This window comes from Oncorhynchus masou, chromosome 15 (genome assembly GCF_036934945.1).
Source record: "Oncorhynchus masou masou isolate Uvic2021 chromosome 15, UVic_Omas_1.1, whole genome shotgun sequence".
Taxonomy (NCBI): domain Eukaryota; kingdom Metazoa; phylum Chordata; class Actinopteri; order Salmoniformes; family Salmonidae; genus Oncorhynchus; species Oncorhynchus masou.
The window spans coordinates 61,724,462-61,743,310 of record NC_088226.1 but is presented as its reverse complement, the minus strand read 5'-3'; the positions used below and the strand labels follow the sequence as shown (position 1 = coordinate 61,743,310).

General features: G+C 43.1%; 1 protein-coding gene across 1 annotated transcript in view; it reads right to left on the bottom strand.

Annotated features, from left to right (window-relative positions):
• Nucleotides 1–14,259, bottom strand: part of LOC135556896 (receptor-type tyrosine-protein phosphatase zeta-like) — a 53,955-nt gene extending 39,696 nt beyond the window's left edge. Inside the window, 4 exon segments of the mRNA XM_064990305.1 lie at nucleotides 4,787–4,938; nucleotides 5,411–5,590; nucleotides 13,518–13,530; nucleotides 14,224–14,259. Coding sequence (XP_064846377.1) covers nucleotides 4,787–4,938; nucleotides 5,411–5,590; nucleotides 13,518–13,530; nucleotides 14,224–14,259 — 381 coding nt within the window.
• Nucleotides 14,260–18,849: the final 4,590 nt, after the last annotated feature.

Here is an 18,849-nt window from a genome sequence, read left to right as displayed (position 1 = left end):
AGCCTTCTCTTGTCTCTACTCCTCCCGTTACGGGGTCTGAGACGCCAAAGCGTCCCACCATTAGCTCTGACAAATTGAAAACTCTAGTCATTGGCGACTCCATTACCCACAGTATTAGACTTAAAACTAATCATCCAGCGATCATCCACTGTTTACCAGGGGGCAGGGCTTCCGACGTTAAGGCTAATCTGAAGATGGTGCTGGTTAAAGCTAAAACTTGCGAGTGTATAGAGTATAGAGTTATTGTTATCCACGTCGGCACCAACAATGTTAAGATGAAACAGTCAGAGGTCATCAAGCGCAACATAGATTCAGCGTGTAAATCAGCTAGAAAGATGTGTCGCATCGATTAATTGTCTCTGGCCCCCTCCCAGTTAGGGGGAGTTATCAGCTCTACAGCAGAGTATCACAACTCAATCGCTGGTTGAAAACTGTTTTCTGCCCCTCCCAACAGATATAATTTTTAGATAATTCGCCCTCTTTCTGGGACTCACCCACAAATAGGACCAATCCTGGCCTGCTGAGGAGTGACGGACTCCATCATAGCTGGAAGGGTGCTCTCATCTTATCTATGAACATAGACAGGGCTCTAACTCCTCTAGCTCCACAATGAGATAGCCTGCTACCTGACCTGCACCCTGTTAGCCACCCTGTCAGCTTAGTGGAGTCTGCCATTAGCATAGTCAGTGTAGTCAGCTCAGCTATCCCCATTGAGACCGTGTGTGTGCATCAATCTAGGTTGCGTAAAACTAAACATGGCGGTGTTCGCATTAGCAATCTCACTGGAATAAAGACCTCCTCCATTCCTGTCATTATTGAAAGAGATTGTGATATCTCACATCTCACAATAGGGCTACTTAATGTTAGATCCCTCACTTCCAAGGCAGTTAGTTATAGTCAATGAACCAATCACTGATCATAATCTTGTGATTGGCCTGACTGAAACATGGCTTAAGCCTGATAAATTTACTGTGTTAAATGAGGCCTCTCCTCCTGGTTACACTAGTGACCATATCCCTGTGCATCCCGCAAAGGCTTAGATGTTACTAACATTTACGATAGCAAATTTCAATTTTCAAAAAATGACTGCGTTTTCATATTTTGAGCTTCTAGTCATGAAATCTATACAGCCTACTCAATCACTGTTTACCCTAGATGAAGTCGCACCCCTAAAAACTAAAAACATTTGTCATAAGAAACTAGCTCCCTGATATACAGAAAATACCAGAGCCCTGAAGCAAGCTTCCAGAAAATTGGAACGGAAATGGCGCTACACCAAACTGGAAGTCTTCCGACTAGCTAGACAATACAGAAGAGCCCTCACTGCTGCTCGATCATCCTATTTTTCCAACTTAATTAAGGAGAATAAGAACAATCCAAAATGTATTTTTGATGCTGTCGCAAAGCTAACTAAAAAGCAGTATTCCCCAAGAGAGGATGCCTTTCACTTCAGCAGTGATAAATTCATAAACTTTGAGGAAAAGATCATGATCATTAGAAAGCAAATTACGGACTCCTCTTTAAATCTCAGTTGTCCTGAGTCTGCACAACACTGCCAGGACCTAGGATTAAGGGAGACCTCCAAGTTTTTTAATACAATATTTCTTGACACATTGATGAAAATTGTCTTGGCCTCTATACCGTCAATCTGCATACTGGACCCTATTCCAACTAAACTACTGAAAGAGCTGCTTCCTGTGCTTGGCCCTCCTATGTTGAAAATAATAAACAGCTCCCTATCCACGGATGTGTACCAAACTCACTAAAAGTGGCAATAACAAAGCCTCTCTTGAAAAAGCCAAAACTTGACCCAGAAAATATTTAAAAAACGAATCGGCCTCTATCGAATCTCCCATTCCTCTCAAAAATGTTAGAAAAAGCTATTGCGCAGCAACTCACTGCCTTCCTGAAGACAATCAATGTATACGAAACACTTCAGTCTGGTTTTTGATCAAAGCACTGAGACTAAACTCGTGAAGGTGGTAAATGACCTTTTAATGGCGTCAGACCAAGGCTCTGCATCTGTCCTCATGCTCCGAGACCTTAGTGCTGCTTTTGATACCATCGATCAGCACATTCTTTTGGAGAGATTGGAAAACAAATTGGTCTACATGAACAAGTTCTGGCCTGGTTTAGATCTTATCTGTCAGAAAGATATCAGTTTGTCTCTGTGGATGGTTTGTCTTCTGACAAATCAACTGTACATTTCAGTGTTCCTCAAGGTTCCGTTTCAGGACCACTATTGTTTTCACTATACATTTTATCTCTTGGTGGGGTCATTCGGAAACATAATGTTAACTTTCACTGCTATGCGGACGATACACAGCTTTACATTTCGATGAAACATGGTGAAGACCCAAAATTGCCGTCCCTGGAAGCCTGTGTTTCAGACATGAGGAAGTGGATGGCGGCAATTTTTTAAACTTTTAAACTCGGACAAAAGAGATATGCTGTCTGTTTCTAGGTCCCAAGAAACAGATCTGACAATTCATCTTGATGGTTGTACAGTCATCTCAAATAAAACTGAAGGAACTCTGCGTTACTCTGGACCCTGATCTCTCTTTTGACGAACATATCAAGAATATTTCAAGGACAGCTTTTTTGCAACTTCGTAAAACACTCCAAAAATCTGAAACTGTCTGTCCAACAATTATGCAATGTTTTTTAAATCCATGCTTTTGTCACTTCTAGATTAGACTATGGTAATGCTCTACTTTACGGCTACCCATAAAAAAAGCACAAAATAAACTTCAGTTAGTGCTAAACACAGCTGCTAGAATCTTCACTAGAACCCAAAAAATGTGATCATATTACTCCAGTGCTAGCCTCTACACTGGATTCCTGTTAAGGCTCGGGCTGATTTCAAGGTTTTCCCGCTAACCTACAAAGCATTACATGGGCTTGCTCCTACCCATCTTTCCGATTTGGTCTTGACGTACATACCTACACGTACGCTGTGGTACGCTATCCTTAATGTCCCTAGAATTTCTAAGAAAACAGCTGGAGGCAGGGCTTTCTCCTACAGAGCTCAATTTTATAGAATGGTCTGCCTATCCATGCGAGACTTGCATACTCGGTCTCGACCTTTAAGTCTTTATTGAAGACTCATCTCTTAAGTAGGTCCTATGATTGAGTGTTGTCTGGTCCAGGGGTGTGAAGGTGAACGGAAAGGCACAGGAGCAATGAACTGCCCTTGCTGCCTCAGCCTGGCCAGTTCCCCTCTCTCCACTGGGATTCTCTGCCTCTAACCCTATTACAGGGGCTGAGTCACTGGCTTTCTGGTGCTCTTCCATGCTGTCCCTAGGAGGGGTGCGTCACTTGAGTGGGTTGAGTCACCGACGTGATCTTTCTGTCCGGGTTAGCGCCCCCCTCGGTTTTGTGGTGGAGATCTTCGGGGCTATACTTGGGCTTGTTTCAGGGTAGTAGGTTGGTGGTTGAAGATATCCCTCTAGTGGTGTGGGGGCTGTGCTTTGGCAAAGTGGGTGGGGTTATATCCTGCCTGTTTGGCCCTGTCCGGGGGTATCGTCATACAGGGTCACATTGTCTCTCGATCCCTCCTGTCTCAGCCTCCAGTATTTATGTTGCAATAGTTTGTGCTGGGGGCTAGGGTCAGTCTGTTATATCTGGAGTATTTATCCTATCTTATCCTGTGTGCATTCAAGTATGCTCTCTCTAATTCTATCTCTATCTCTTCTCTTGGAGGGCCTGAGCTCTAGGACCATGCCTCAGGACTACCTGGCTTGATGACTCCTTGCTGTCCCCAGTCCACCCGGTCATGCTGCTGCTCCAGTTTCAAAAATGTTCTGCCTGCGGCTTTGGAACCCTTGCCTGTTCACTGGATGTGCTACCTTGTCCCGGACCTGCTGTTTTGGACTCTCTCTCTACCGCACCTGCTGTCTCCAACTCTGAATGATTGACTATGAAAAGCCAACAGACATTTACTCCCGAGGTGCTGACCTGTTGCACCATCTACAACCACTATTATTATTATTATTATTATTATTATTATTATTATTATCTGACCCTGCTGGTCATCTATGAACGTTTTAACATCTTGGCCATGTTCTGTTATAATCTCCACCCGGCACAACCCGAAGAGGACTGGCCACTCCTCATAGCCTGGTTCCTCTCTAGGTTTCTTCCTAGTTTCCGGCCTTTCTAGGGAGTTTTTCCCAGCCAACGTGCTTCTATGTCTGCATACCTTGCTGTTTGGCGTTTTAGGATGGGTTTCTGTACAGCACTTTGTGACATCGGCTGATGTAAAAAGGGCTTTATAAATACATTTGATTGATTCATTGATAATAGGGATCCATAATAAATACAAATTCTATTTTTTTATTTAACTAGGCAAATCAGTTAAGAACACATTCTTATTTTCAATGACGGCCTAGGAACTATGGGTTAACTGCCTGTTCAGGGGCAGAACGACAGATTTGTACCTTGTCAGCTCGGGGGTTTGAACTTGCAACCTTCTTGTCCAACGCTCTAACCACTAGGTTACCCTGCCGCCCGAGAGACAAGATACAGGATATGGTTGAGATCCTATGTACTGTCATTGGGAGTAGGCTGGGCGATATACGTTTACTATTTTAAGGTATACTGGAATGGATCCACATACCGGTATGGATTTTTATAACAACGTTTATTACAATATATTTTGATACAGTGCTAAATAAATGAAAAGTTCTACAAATTGGACTACTTAACTGTTAACTTTATCCTAGTTTGGTTGACTATAAAACAATCAATCGGAATGGGGAAATAATGAGTGAGTGTCAGGTCTTACCTCCAGGGGGTACTTGACCCCACTGAGACTGTGCTCGGAGCCCTCTGAAGAAGCCTTACAGAGGCCCCAGTGGAAGGTGATTCTCCCCACCTTAAACCTGCCCCTCAGCCCCCCTCCACTCACATAGAAGTCCCCCTCTGGGTTCACCGCCACTGGAGAGAACACACACAGAGCATTATTTGAACCCATTAACCAATATACACATACATCCACACACAGTATATTGATGCGGCCTGAAGCCTGCCAATGGAGAACACTTGCTCTCACGTGTACATGCACATTCACACACATATTTACATTCACAGCATGTAGGATATTATATTTCATGCCAATTTCATACCAAGAAAGGGAAAAACACCTTCGATCATCTCCCCACCAGAACCAAGTAATTGTACCATCAGTTTAAAAAGTGCCATAAGTATACACTATAACAACAATGCTCAATATTTGTATATATTATAATTAGACTGTAATTAAGACCCAGACCACCAGGCTCAGAGACAGTGTGGCTACTGAATAGCTAGCTGACTAAATGGCTGATTATTTTATTGTATTACTTTAGCTTTTCAGTTTCATTACTGGCTGGTTTTATGATGAGACTTCTGGTGACCTGAGAGCTCATACCGGTCTTGCCGTCATTCTTGATGGTGGTCATATCAGACATCGCCTCCTCCCAGCCCTCAAACTCCAGCTTTTGGAACTGAACTTTGACCTGTGTCAGCTCCTCCTCGATGTTGATGGGCGACTGTCTAGCATTGCTGCATGATGGGTACTTGTTGGCCCAGTTGTTTTGGTTTAGAGTCCCTGCCGGGAGAGATTTGAAATGTGTTTAATGCATAGTAGAAACATATTTGGTGGTGCCTCAGCTACATGAACTTGCCCAAAACAAGTACATATGGAGTTATCCATTACAAAACACAACCAATTTGTTTTCCCTTTTTCGGAAGTTTACTTGGGTTTCTTCCTCTCTAATCACGCACTAACTGGTTGCAGGTGTGCTCCTGTGGGGAGCTAATCACCTTCAGCTGTGTCTGCTTTGATGGGATTTCACTGGGGTGATATAGGGTAGTGCACACTGCCCATAGACTGTTCACTCTGCTGTTGCAGTCTGGACCCAACAGTACCCTGAACAGCTTCTACCCCCAAGCAATAAGAATGCTAAATATTTAGTTAAATAGTTACCCGGACTATCTGCATTTACCCTTTGTGCACAAACTTGACTTGTGACTAATCACATATATGCTGCTGCTTCTGTTAATTATCTATCCTGTTGCCTAGTCACTTTATTCCTTGTTATATGTACATATCTACCTCAATTAACTCGTACCACTGCACATGGACTCAGAACTGGTGCCCCGTGTATATAGCCAAGTTACTACCTCGCACCACTGCACATGGACTCAGTACTGGTGCCCCGTGTATATAGCCAAGTTACGACCTCGTACCACTGCACATGGACTCAGTACTGGTGCCCCTTGTATATAGCCAAGTTACGACCTCGTACCACTGCACATGGACTCAGTACTGGTGCCCCGTGTATATAGCCAAGTTATCATTGCTTTAATTATTATGTTTCAGTTATTTCTCTATTTTCTTGTCTCTGCGTTGATGGGAAGGGCCCATAAGTAAGAATTTCACTGTTAGTCTACACCTGTTGTTTACAAAACACGTGACAAATAAAATTTGATTTGAAACTTGATTTAGAACTGTGGAGTTTCTCAAGCCATTCCTGGGGGACCCACAGGGTGTGCAGATTTAGGTTTTATCCTCGCACCGATACCTGATTCAAGTTATCGTGGATTGGATGATTTGTTGTGCAGTTGAACCGAGTCCAATCCAATTCTTTCAGATCAACATGAAGAGCTTAGGGGAAAGGGTTAGCGTTGATCTGGGTTTGTGCATAGCACTGATGTCCCTATTCCAAACGAGAGAACAACTTCATGCAATGCCAATGTTTCATGTTAGGACTAATATGTTGGTAAATACTTAAATTAACTTTCATTCAACATCTGCTCTTGGTTATTCTTTGCTTTGAATGTTCCAACTGGAATCAACTAAGGGGCTAGCAATATCGTTTTGAGTGTAAATCAAATTTTATTTGTCACACATGCCAAATACAACAAGTGTAGACCTTAATCATGAAATACTTACAAGCCCTTCACCAACAGTGCAGTTCAAGAAGAGTTAAGAAAAGATTTGCCAAATAAACTAAAGTCAAATATAATAAAAAAGTAACACAATAATAACGAGGCTATACACAGGGGGTACCTGTACCAAGTCATTGTGCAGGGGTACAGGTTAGCAGAGAAAACAGTCTGACTTGGGTGACTGGAGTCTCTGACAATTTTATGGGCTTTCCTCTGACCACGCCTATTATATAGGTCCTGGATTGCAGGAAGCTTAGCCCCAGTGATGTACTGGGCCGTATGCACTACACTCGGTAGCGCCTTACGGTCAGATGCCGAGCAGTTGCAATACCAGGCGGTGATGCAACCTGTCGGGATGCTCTCGATGGAGCAGCTGTAGAACCTTTTGAGGATCTGAGGACCCATACCAAATCTTCTCAGTCTCCTGAGGGGATAAGGTTTTGTCATGCCCTCTTCACGACTGTCTTGGTATGTTTGGACTATGATAGTTCGTTGGTGATGTGGACACAAAGGAACTTGAAGCTCTCGACCCGCTCCACTACAGCACTGTTGATGTTAATGGGGGCCTGTTCGGCCCACATTTTCCTGTAGTCCATGATCAGCTCCTTTGTCTTGCTCACATTGAGGGAGAGGTTGTTGTCCTGGCACCACACTGCCAGTTCTCTGACCTCCTCCTTATAGGCTGTCTCATCATTTCCGGTAATCAGGCCTACCACTTCGTTGTATGGGCAGCCTAAAGTGCCTTTCTGAGTTGCTTCATTGCTTCTCCTGTAACGCAACTTATCCTGTCAAGCCTGGTTGCCAGTCTGTTTCTCCTTTAGCCAACACCGAGCCTATGTCTGCATGGCACAGCCACCACAGCCTGGATAAAACAAGAACACTCACCCAAACATCACTGAGTAGGGGTGTTGTTTATTTCGCTTGCCTTGAAGTTTCCACCAGATACAGTGCCTTGCGAAAGTATTCGGCCCCCTTGAACTTGCCACATTTCAGGCTTCAAACATAAATATATAAAACTGTATTTTTTTGTGAAGAATCAACAACAAGTGGGACACAATCATGAAGTGGAAGGACATTAATTGGATATTTCAAACTTTTTTAACGAATCAAAAACTGAAAAATTGGGCGTGCAAAATTATTCAGCCCCTTTACTTTCAGTGCAGCAAACTCTCTCCGGAAGTTCAGTGAGGATCTCTGAATGATGATCCAATGTTGACCTAAATGACTAATGATGATAATTACAATCCACCTGTGTGTAATCAAGTCTCCGTATAAATGCACCTGCACTGTGATAGTCTCAAAGGTCTGTTAAAAGCGCAGACAGCATCATGAAGAACAAGGAACACACCAGGCAGGTCCGAGATACTGCTGTGAAGAAGTTTAAAGCCGGATTTGGATACAAAAATATTTCCCAAGCTTTAAACATCCCAAGGAGCACTGTGCAAGCGATAATATTGAAATGGAAGGAGTATCAGACCACTGCAAATCTACCAAGACCTGGCCATCCATCTAAACTTTCAGCTCATACAAGGAGAAGACTGATCAGAGATGCAGCCAAGAGGCCCATGATCACTCTGGATGAACTGCAGAGATCTACAGCTGAGGTGGGAGACTCTGTCCATAGGACAACAATCAGTCGTATATCTGGCCTTTATGGAAGAGTGGCAAGAAGAAAGCCATTTCTTAAAGATATCCATAAAAAGTGTAGTTTAAAGTTTGCCACAAGCCACCTGGGAGACACTCCAAACATGTGGAAGAAGGTGCTCTGGTCAGATGAAACCAAAATTGAACTTTTTGGCAACAATGCAAAACGTTATGTTTGGCGTAAAAGCAACACAGCTCATCACCCTGAACACACCATACCCACTGTCAAACATGGTGGTGGCAGCATCATGGTTTGGGCCTGCTTTTCTTCAGCAGGGACAGGGAAGATGGTTAAAATTGATGAGAAGATGGATGGAGCCAAATACAGGACCATTTTGGAAGAAAACCTGATGGAGCCTGCAAAAGACCTGAGACTGGGACGGAGATTTGTCTTCCAACAAGACAATGATCCAAAACATAAAGCAAAATCTACAATGGAATGGTTCAAAAATAAACATATCCAGGTGTTAGAATGGCCAAGTCAAAGTCCAGACCTGAATCCAATCGAGAATCTGTGGAAGGAACTGAAAACTGCTGTTCACAAATGCTCTCCATCCAACCTCACTGAGCTCGAGCTGTTTTGCAAGGAGGAATGGGAAAAAATGTCAGTCTCTCGATGTGCAAAACTGATAGAGACATACCCCAAGCCACTTACCTCTGTAATCGCAGCAAAAGGTGGAGCTACAAAGTATTAACTTAAGAGGGCTGAATAATTTTGCACGCCCAATTTTTCAGTTTTTGATTTGTTAAAAAAGTTTGAAATATCCAATAAATGTCGTTCCACTTCATGATTGTGTCCCACTTGTTGTTGATTCTTCACAAAAAAATAGTTTTATTTCTTTATGTTTGAAGCCTGAAATGTGGCAAAAGTTCGCAAAGTTCAAGGGGGCCGAATACTTTCGCAAGGCACTGTATATTTGGGATGCATTGCTTAGGCTACATACTGTAAGTATGTAAACATACTTACTGCACACACACCTTCTGAAGGGATCAGACACACACGCACACTTCATTTCTTCTACATTTTTGTCTCAGCATTGTTGGGAAGGGTCCGTAAATAAGCATTTCACTGTTAGTCTACACGTGTTAACAAAGCACATTAACAAAGCAATTTGATTTGATTTACTAGCAGCATTTTATTTCCTTTTCTAACTGAATGTACTGTAAGTCCTGGGGTCCACATACTGCAGACAATCGCCAGAGGACAATGTGGCTGAATGAGGTCATACTGGGTTCTGGGTCAGACCATTAGTATGTCAATGGCTACACACACACACACACACACACACACACAGCAGCAGAGGGGACAGGATGCAACAGTCTATTCTTCATCATCTGTCTGTTGTGGGCAATTATAAGTTGCTGCTGGTGTGTGTGTGTGTGTGCGCGCGTGAGGGAGAGACCCTTTTGGACAAAGTATCAAATGAGGCCACACCAATACAAGTAGCTATTGCACAGTTTAAAAGCTTGTGTCACAATATTGTAGATATTTGGATGTTGGAAAAAATATGTTATTGAACATCACATAAAAGTTTTATAGAATGCTGTGTGAAAAACTAATAAATACAAGTTATGAGAGGGAGGCTTCACACCACTCTCTCAATTTAGTATCTTAGTTATTTTCAGATGATCTCATTGTACTCCTTTGTAGATATCAACTACGTGTGTGTGTTTTCTATCCCTGTTGGCTCCTCTCCCTGTAGGTTTTACAGATGCTCCCAACCCCATAGCTGAAACCCTTCTAATTTAGTGTACCATGGGCGCACAACCCATGTGGAATTCCTGGGGTCCGGCAACATTTGGAACTGCCAATATGCGGCCAACAAGGCTAATGCTAGTTAACAACTTCCTTCAAACTTCTAGCAGAGACATAAAATGGTATCCACGAATCCTTCAGACTCAGGGGAATGGCTCACCACTCATCATACTAGGCAACTTCAACCTCCCGATGTCTGCCTTTGATTAATTTTCGTTCCACCTCTTTCTTTCCATTCCTTTTCTCTTTTGACCTCACTCTTTCCCAGTCCCCTCACAATGCAGGCAAAGCACTTGACCTCATCTTTAATAGAGGCTGTTCACCTACTAATCTCACTGCAACCTCCACCCCCCAGGTCTCTAATCACTACTTTGTTTATTTTTCTCTCCTCCAAGCCTACCCACTCAGCCCCTACCCAGCTGCCTCTTCGACCCTCCTCTCCTCCCTTTCCACATCCCTTGACTCTCACTGTCCCCTTTCCTCATGGCAGGCTCAACCCTCCCCTCGCTCCGTGGCTGAGCGACTCTCACTGTCCCCTTTCCTCATGGCAGGCTCAACCCTCCCCTCGCTCCGTGGCTGAGTGACTCTCACTGTCCCCTTTCCTCATGGCAGGCTCAACCCTCCCCTCGCTCCGTGGCTGAGCGACTCACTATCTGCTTACAGAACAGGGCTGCGGGCAGCTGAGCGGCAATGGAGCAAAATTTAATTTCCAGAGGGCCTATTTAGTAATTTAGTATTTATTAGGATCCCCAATTAGATTACTCTTCCTGGGGTCCAAACAGGAAACAACACAACAAATAAAATACATCAATAGCACCACATTTACATTAGAATTGAGCCATTCAGCAGACAACAGCCAGTGCATTCATCTTAAGATAGCCAGGCGAGACAACCACATATCACAATCGTATCCTAACCAAACATCACATACATAATACAGTACATAATACAATCCAAAATGCATAAAAATGTCTGTGTGTCTCCACAGTCCCTGTCGTGCCGTAAGACATTCTTTAATCAGTTTTTTAATTGAGTTACTTGGGGTGGCAGAGTGTCCTATTTAGTCATGGCTTTATTTAATACTGTGTTTCCCTGCCTCTGTTCTGGACAAGGGGACTGTGAAGAGACCACTGGTTGCATGTCTTGTGTGATAATAACGCATGTCCAAACTGTGTGCCAACTGCTTGAACAGACAGTCCGATACCTTCAACACAAACACCTCACACAAAGACCAATAGTGATGCAGTCAATCTCTCCTCAAATTTGAGCCAGGAGAGACTGACATGCAAGTCATTAACACTAACCCTCCGTGTACTGTACATCTAAGTGCAACGTGTGCTGCTCAACTGCAATTTTCCTACGTCCTTTGTCACACATGACCACACAACTGGACAGTAGTTCAGGTGCGACAAAACTAGGGCCTGTAGGACCTGTCTGGTTGACTGAGATATCACAAAAGCAGAGCAACGCTTTATCATGGGCAGACCTCTTACCATTTTAGTAGCCAATGAGTTTATATGTGTTGACCATGATAGTTTGCCATCTAGGGTGACACCCAGCGGTTTAGTCTCTTCAACATGTTCAATAGAAAGATTGTAGATTGCCAGAGTATGGAGACGTAATTTATAGATCTGCAGGTAAGGGTGCTCTCGAGCGGCTAGATGTTCTTCATCATTTGGCCATCAGCTTTGCCACCAATGCTCCTTATAGGACACGTCACTGGACTCTATACTCTTCGGTAAACTGGTCATCTCTGTATACCTGCTTATTTATAAAACCATTTTAGGCTTCACTCCCCCGTATCTGAGATATCTACTGCAGCTCTCATCCTCCACATACAACACCCGTTCTGCCAGTCACATTATGTTAAAGGTCCCCAAAGCACACACATCCCTGGGTTGCTCCTCTTTCCACTTTGCTGTAGCTAGCGACTGGAACGAGCTGCAACAAACACTCAAACTTGACAGTTTTATCTCATCTCTTCATTCAAAGACTCAATCATGGACACTCTTAATGACAGTTGTGGGTGCTTTACGTGATGTATGGTTGTATCTACCTTCTTACCCTATGTGCTGTTGTCTGTGCCCAATAATATTTGCACCCTGTTTTGTGCTGCTACCATGTTGCGCTGCTGACATGTGTTTCTACCATGTTGCTCTGCTGACATGTGTTGTTGTCATGTTGTGTTGCCATGTGTTGCTGCCATGCTGTTGTTGTCTTAGGTCTCTTTTTTTATTTTTTTATTACAAAAAACACAAGGAAGGTGTAACATTAAAGTATTAGAACATGAAGGACAAACACTACAGCATCAAGACACTATCAAACATGAATCAGTCTTTCCACAACAGAGCCATCCTTATGTGTGAGGGTGCGTGTGCATGATAGTGATATAAAATACATGTCAGTATCCTTTTTCATGACCACAATCTTGTGAAACCTGATTGGTTTTCTGTTTTTTGTGAAAATGTTGCGTGCTAAATGATACGCTAAATGCTACGCTAGCTATCAATACTCTTACACAAATGCTTGATTTGCTATGGTTCAAAAGCATATTTTGAAAATATGAGATGACAGTGTTGTTAAGAAAAGGCTAAGCTTGAGAGCAGGCATATTTATTTAATTTCATTTGCGATTTTCAGAAATCGTTAACGTTGCGTTATGGTAATGAGCCTGAGGCTGTATTCACGATCCCGGATGGGTAGTATCAAGATGATGCTGGAAGCTAACTAACAAGGTTCAATGTTAGCTAGCAAACAGGCTCTAACTAGCAAAGCAAACAGCTCTGGGATACAAATAATAATGTCAGCTAGGGAGCCAGTCAGCTAACATTAGCTAGCTAGCAGTACACTTTAGCTTGAAATGAAACCACATTGTCAAAATTAGAAATATGTTTATATCTGAAAATGTAGCTAGCTAATGCTAGACTGTCTTACCTGTATACATAATCATGCATGTCTCCCTGTCACGGATGCCATGCCACGGTTTCCCTTAGTTTACTGTACCCTGTACCCAAGAACGCCAAGTTCACCTGCCTAAATGACTATCGCCGCATAGCACTCACATCTGTAGGCATGAAATGTATTGAAAGGTTGGTCATGGCTCACAACATCATCCCAGACCCACTTCAATTTGCATACCGCCCCAACAGATCCACAGATGACGCCATCTCTATTCCACTCCTCACTTGCCTCTCCCACCTGGACAAGAGGAATACCTATGCGAGAATGCTGTTCATTATCTACAGCTCAGCGTTCAACACCATAGTGCTGAATGCTACAAATATTAAATAGTAAAGCTTTAAATCTTTCACTAAAAGCTTCACTCGTACATAAATTATACTTAAACCCAAAATGGTTCTCCAGTAGATTAAGAAAGGCTCATAATTTGTTCAAAAATTGCCTTTTTGCCTTTATACAGATTATAATTTCTCATTTCTGACTAATTGAAAATAAAATGTTGTTTGAAGTATCACCCTTTCTTAAACAAGCCATACATACAACGCTGGTTACAATTTCAGTTTTATCCTCCAGAAAAGATAGAACAAATATTACAACAAATGTTATGGTTAAACTCAAATATACTGATTAATAAAAAAAATTTTTTATTTAAGGACAAAATGTATAAAAATATAATGATATTTGTTAATTATATTATGAATAGAAACATTTTGCTACACTCGCATTAACATCTGCTAACCATCTGCATGTGACCAATAACATTTTTTTTGAAGATGTAAAAAAAACAAAAAGATATTTGTCCTCCGAAGAGGGGGGGTGGTGGAGGGGTTAATAATATAAATAAAACAAAAACACCAGTGCCCTCCAAGCTCATCACTAGGCTAATGACCCTGGGACAAAACACCTCCCTCTGCAACTGGATCCTGGACTTACTGATGGGCTGCCCCCAGGCAACAACACATCCACCATGCTGACCTTCAACGTGGGGGCCCTGCAGGGGTGCGTGCTTAGTCTCGTCCTGTACTCCCTGTTCACCCACAACTGTGTGGCTACACATGACTCCAACACCATCAACTTTGCTGACGACATGACGGTGGTAGGCCTGATCACCAACAACACCTATAGGGAGGAGGTCAGAGACCTGGCAGCGGTGCCAGGACAACATCTCCCTCAATGCCAGCAAGACAAAGGAAATGATCATGGACTACAGAAAACAGAGGGCCGAGCACGCCCATCACATTGACTGGGTTGTCGTGGAGTGGTTCGAGAGCTTTACGTTCCTCTGTGTCCACATTGCTAAGAATCTATCATGGTCCACACACACCAACACAGTTGTGAAGAGGGAACAACAATGCTTCTTCCCCCTCAGGAGGCTGAAAAGATTTGAAATGGGCCCTCAGATCCTCAAAGTTCTACAGCTGCACCATGTTGAGCATCTTGACTGGTTGCATCACCGCCTGGTATTCAGCCAGTATGCAGCCTTTCAAATTCGAGGAATTATACTCATATATTGATTGCACCCTACTCAGTTGTCTCTCGTTGCCTCTTTGGTTGTTGCCTCCCTGACATATGGTGGCAGCAGTGGGATGATCAGAAGAGTAGCGGTTGCTTAGCTTAGGTTAATTTGATTTAAGAGGACCAAATATTGGACCAATACAGTACATAGAAAAACCAGGACAAGGACCACCTCTCCAGGCTGGGCTGAAGGAAGAGGGCCCATACCAGACGATCCAGGGGTGACCTCATTGGAGGAGATGGCCCTTCTGTTCAGGAGCAGCCTGATGTCTTGCAGCAGGCGTAAGACATCAGGCTGGAGTGGGAGGCCGAACAACAGGAGCGACAGTGGAAGGCGATGCAACACCCTTTCAGGGTTCTGCAGCATGAGATCAAAACTATTCGACCCCTGTCCCTGACCACTCCCTATGTGGCTCTTCCAACGCCAATGGCATGGACATTGGCCTAGAGGCTGCAGGCTCCCTCCACAGCTAGGCTCTGGGCCCCAATGACCTTGACCCTCATCAAAATAACCCTTACCGTTCCCCATATGGCCCCAATCCAGATCCAGGTCCACGTATAGGTCCGTATCGGGTCCAAGAGCCAAGGTTAGAGCAGTTAAATGACAATGGCAACATTGAACATTATCTGGTATCTCTTTTAATGTTAGTTATTCAAGGGTCTGTGTAGCGTTCATAGGGCCATTGGACAAGCTCTGGGTACTCTTGATGCTATTTATGCAATAGGCCTATAGATCAAAGTTTATCAAGGACAGTCGGGCAGGGGCGTGGGGGTGGGGCAGGGGCTTGTTTAAGCTGGCATTGGCAGTCGGGACGTGGGGTGTCCCCATCTGCCTGCCCACCTGGCCCCATAATGCCCCCATTGTTGTGCCAGTCTGTCAAGCAGATTCAGTTTGTTGTGACGCTGAGCGAGACGAGAAGGGAGGTATGGGAGAGCTGTGTGGTAAAGAGAGCAAAAGGGAAGCGGGAGAGAGAGAGAAGGGAGAACAGAGTGATAGAGAGGGGGAAGAGAGGATATTTTTCCTTGTCATATCTAGTGAAAGACTGCAAGATAGATGGGGAAGAAACATAGATGATTGTGTGCCACTGCCTGAGGGGCATAGTAAATATTCATAGTGAATTCCCATGCAAAATTATACATCGATTTTGTAGAATATGCTTTATTACTCACTCTTTGGCAACTCTGCATAAACTGTATCTACTGTAATTGAAGAGAAATACACATTTTTACTACACATCATATAGTCTATGCTGTAATGGTTACTCGTAACCCATGTCATGTCTCATCCAAAACAGATCAGACAAGCACCGCTAGGCTAAACAGCAGCTCCCAACCAGGAGCTCAATGTGCCCTACTTTCCAAATATGGGTCCCAGAGACTAGCACAGGGAATTCTCCATGGCTGAAAAAAACAAAGCAGAGTCCCTCGAGAAGAAAGTCCCAGGTGTCCCGGGGGGTTGTGCGTTTCAGTAGAGGATGCTGAGAGGAGGACATAATAATGGCTGGAATGGAGTCAATAGAATGGTATCAACCACAAGGTTTCCATGTGGTTGACACCATTCTACCAAATCCATCCATTATTAAAAGCTGTCCTCTCCTTAGCAGCCTCCACTGGTGTGTGTGTGTGTGTGTGTGTGTGTGTGTAAACTGTGCAAGAGATAGCGTATTGGTGTGGTCGCAATACACTCTCTCTTACACAGTTTAACAGCTTGTGTCACAGTATTGTGCATATTTTTTAGATGCTGTCAAAATTAGTTGAAAAGAAATTGAGGGCCATATTCTGAACTGAACTTTAGTGTCACCTCCCCATCTGATAACCCAAGCATAGGCCAATATGCCTACTTCTTCATTTAAAGCATTTCAGTTTAAACTTGTTCAGTCTTCTCACCTACCAGTGGTCATGTAGAAAAGGAGAGAGGCCATGCCATTTCCTATTGGAATGAGGCCCTAAATGGCCCCCAATGATAACCAATACATTTCCTGGTTTCTCTCTCCACACACAATACCAAACCACTCTGTCAAACATCTTAGGATTCATGAAGATCAAATTAATTAAACGTACTCAAATGCAAATCCCCAAATGAGACCAAGGAGGGACACTGGAATGGGTTCATATGATTTTCAAATAGGACATTAATTCCCAGGTACATTCAGCGTCCCGGTTTAAAAAGCTATTTATGAAACCAAACTAGTCACTATGTCACACCCTGACCTTGGAGATTCTTTTTATTCTCTATTTTGGTTAGGTCAGGGTGTGACTAGGGTGGGTAGTCTAGTTTTTTTATTTCTATGTTGGCCTGGTATGGTTCCCAATCAGAGGCAGCTGTCTATCGTTGTCTCTGATTGGGGATCATATTTAGGCAGCCTTTTGCCACTGCCTGTGAGCACTCCATTACTTCACCTTTTGTTTGTTTCTGTATTGTTTTGGTGAGTTTCTATAATTAAACATGTGGAACTCTACGCACGCTGCACCTTGGTCCATTTATTCTAACAACGATCGTGACACACTATGACTTGCATAGAAAGCAACAGTAATGGTGTCTTTTTGTAGGCACTAACAGAGGCTAACTCTGCCTTGGCTTGTTGGCCAAAGTCTATGGGGGAATTCATATGTTGTTTTTTTGTTTTTTGGGGGGGAATAAATGCTGAAATCAGTCTGTGATAAACACAGGCTTTGTAGATCATCTACATTTTGTTCCATGTCATTTTTTTGTGAATTTAAGCATTTATGTAATCGAAATAAGCACATACAGTGCATAAAGGCTTGATAACTCAAAAGTCATGTTAACTGACTGATATTATCTCATTGAACAAAACGTATAAGATCTCCTTTTTTTCTGGAGGCAAGCCGAAGTTAGGAGACAAATTCTATGCCCCTTCGTCGTGATTGGTTAACAGTAGGGATTCTTCAATAAAGTGTGTCATTCAACAAGAGATGTTTTCATGCACATTTTAAAATTTAGAAATACTGCACTAAACATCTTAGTTAGACAATCCTCTGCAAAAACGTTACAATTCATGACAGATTTCTTGAGTAATGTTACATTAATTCACTCTCTCTGTGGTTATCTGTTATTTTATTACTCACACACATGCAAGACAGCCACAAGCAACTATTAGTCTTAATTATTTTTTGTTTGATTTATTTCACCATTATTTAACTTCTTCTGGTATAGGGGATGCTTACATCCCACTTGGCCAAAAACCAGGGAAAATGCAGCGTGGCAAATTCAAATAAAATGATATAAAAATCAAACTTTCATTAAATCACACATGTAAGATACTAAATTAAAGCTACACTCGTTGTGAATCCAGCCAACATGTCAGATTTTAAAAAGGCTTTTCGGTGAAAGCATAAGAAGCTATTGTCTGATGATAGCACAACAGTAAACAAAGAGTAGCATATTTCAACCCTACAGGCGCAACACAAAACGCAGAAATAAAACATGCCTTACCGTTGACAAGCTTTTGTTGGCACTCCAATATGTCCCATAAACATCACAATTGGTCCTTTTGTTCGACGAATATGTAGTGAGGGCCAGCCAACTAGAGAGTACAGGTCGCAGTGGTGGTTGGTATAAGGCTGTGATAAACTACATCCAATTTGCTGAGTAGAGTATTGGAAGCTATTTTGTAGATGACATCGCTGAAGTCGAGGATCGGTAGGAGTCAGTTTTACTAGGGTAAGTTTGGCGGCGTGAGTGAAGGAGGCTCTGTTTGCGAAATAGAAAGTCGATTCTAGATTTGATTTTGGATTGGAGATGTTTGATATGAGTCTGGAAGGAGAGTTTACAGTCTAGCCAGACACCTAGGTATTTGTAGTTGTCCACGTATTCTAGGTCTAGTGAAGAGAGTCGGGCGGGCAGGTGCAGGCAGTGAACGGTTGAAAAGCATGCATTTGGTTTTGCTAGCGTTTAAGAACAGTTGGAGGCCACAGAAGGAGTGTTGTATGGCATTGAAGCCACACAGTGTCCAAAGAAGGGCCAGATGTATACAGAATGGTGTCGTCTGCATAGAGGTGGATCAGGGAATCACCCGCAGCAAG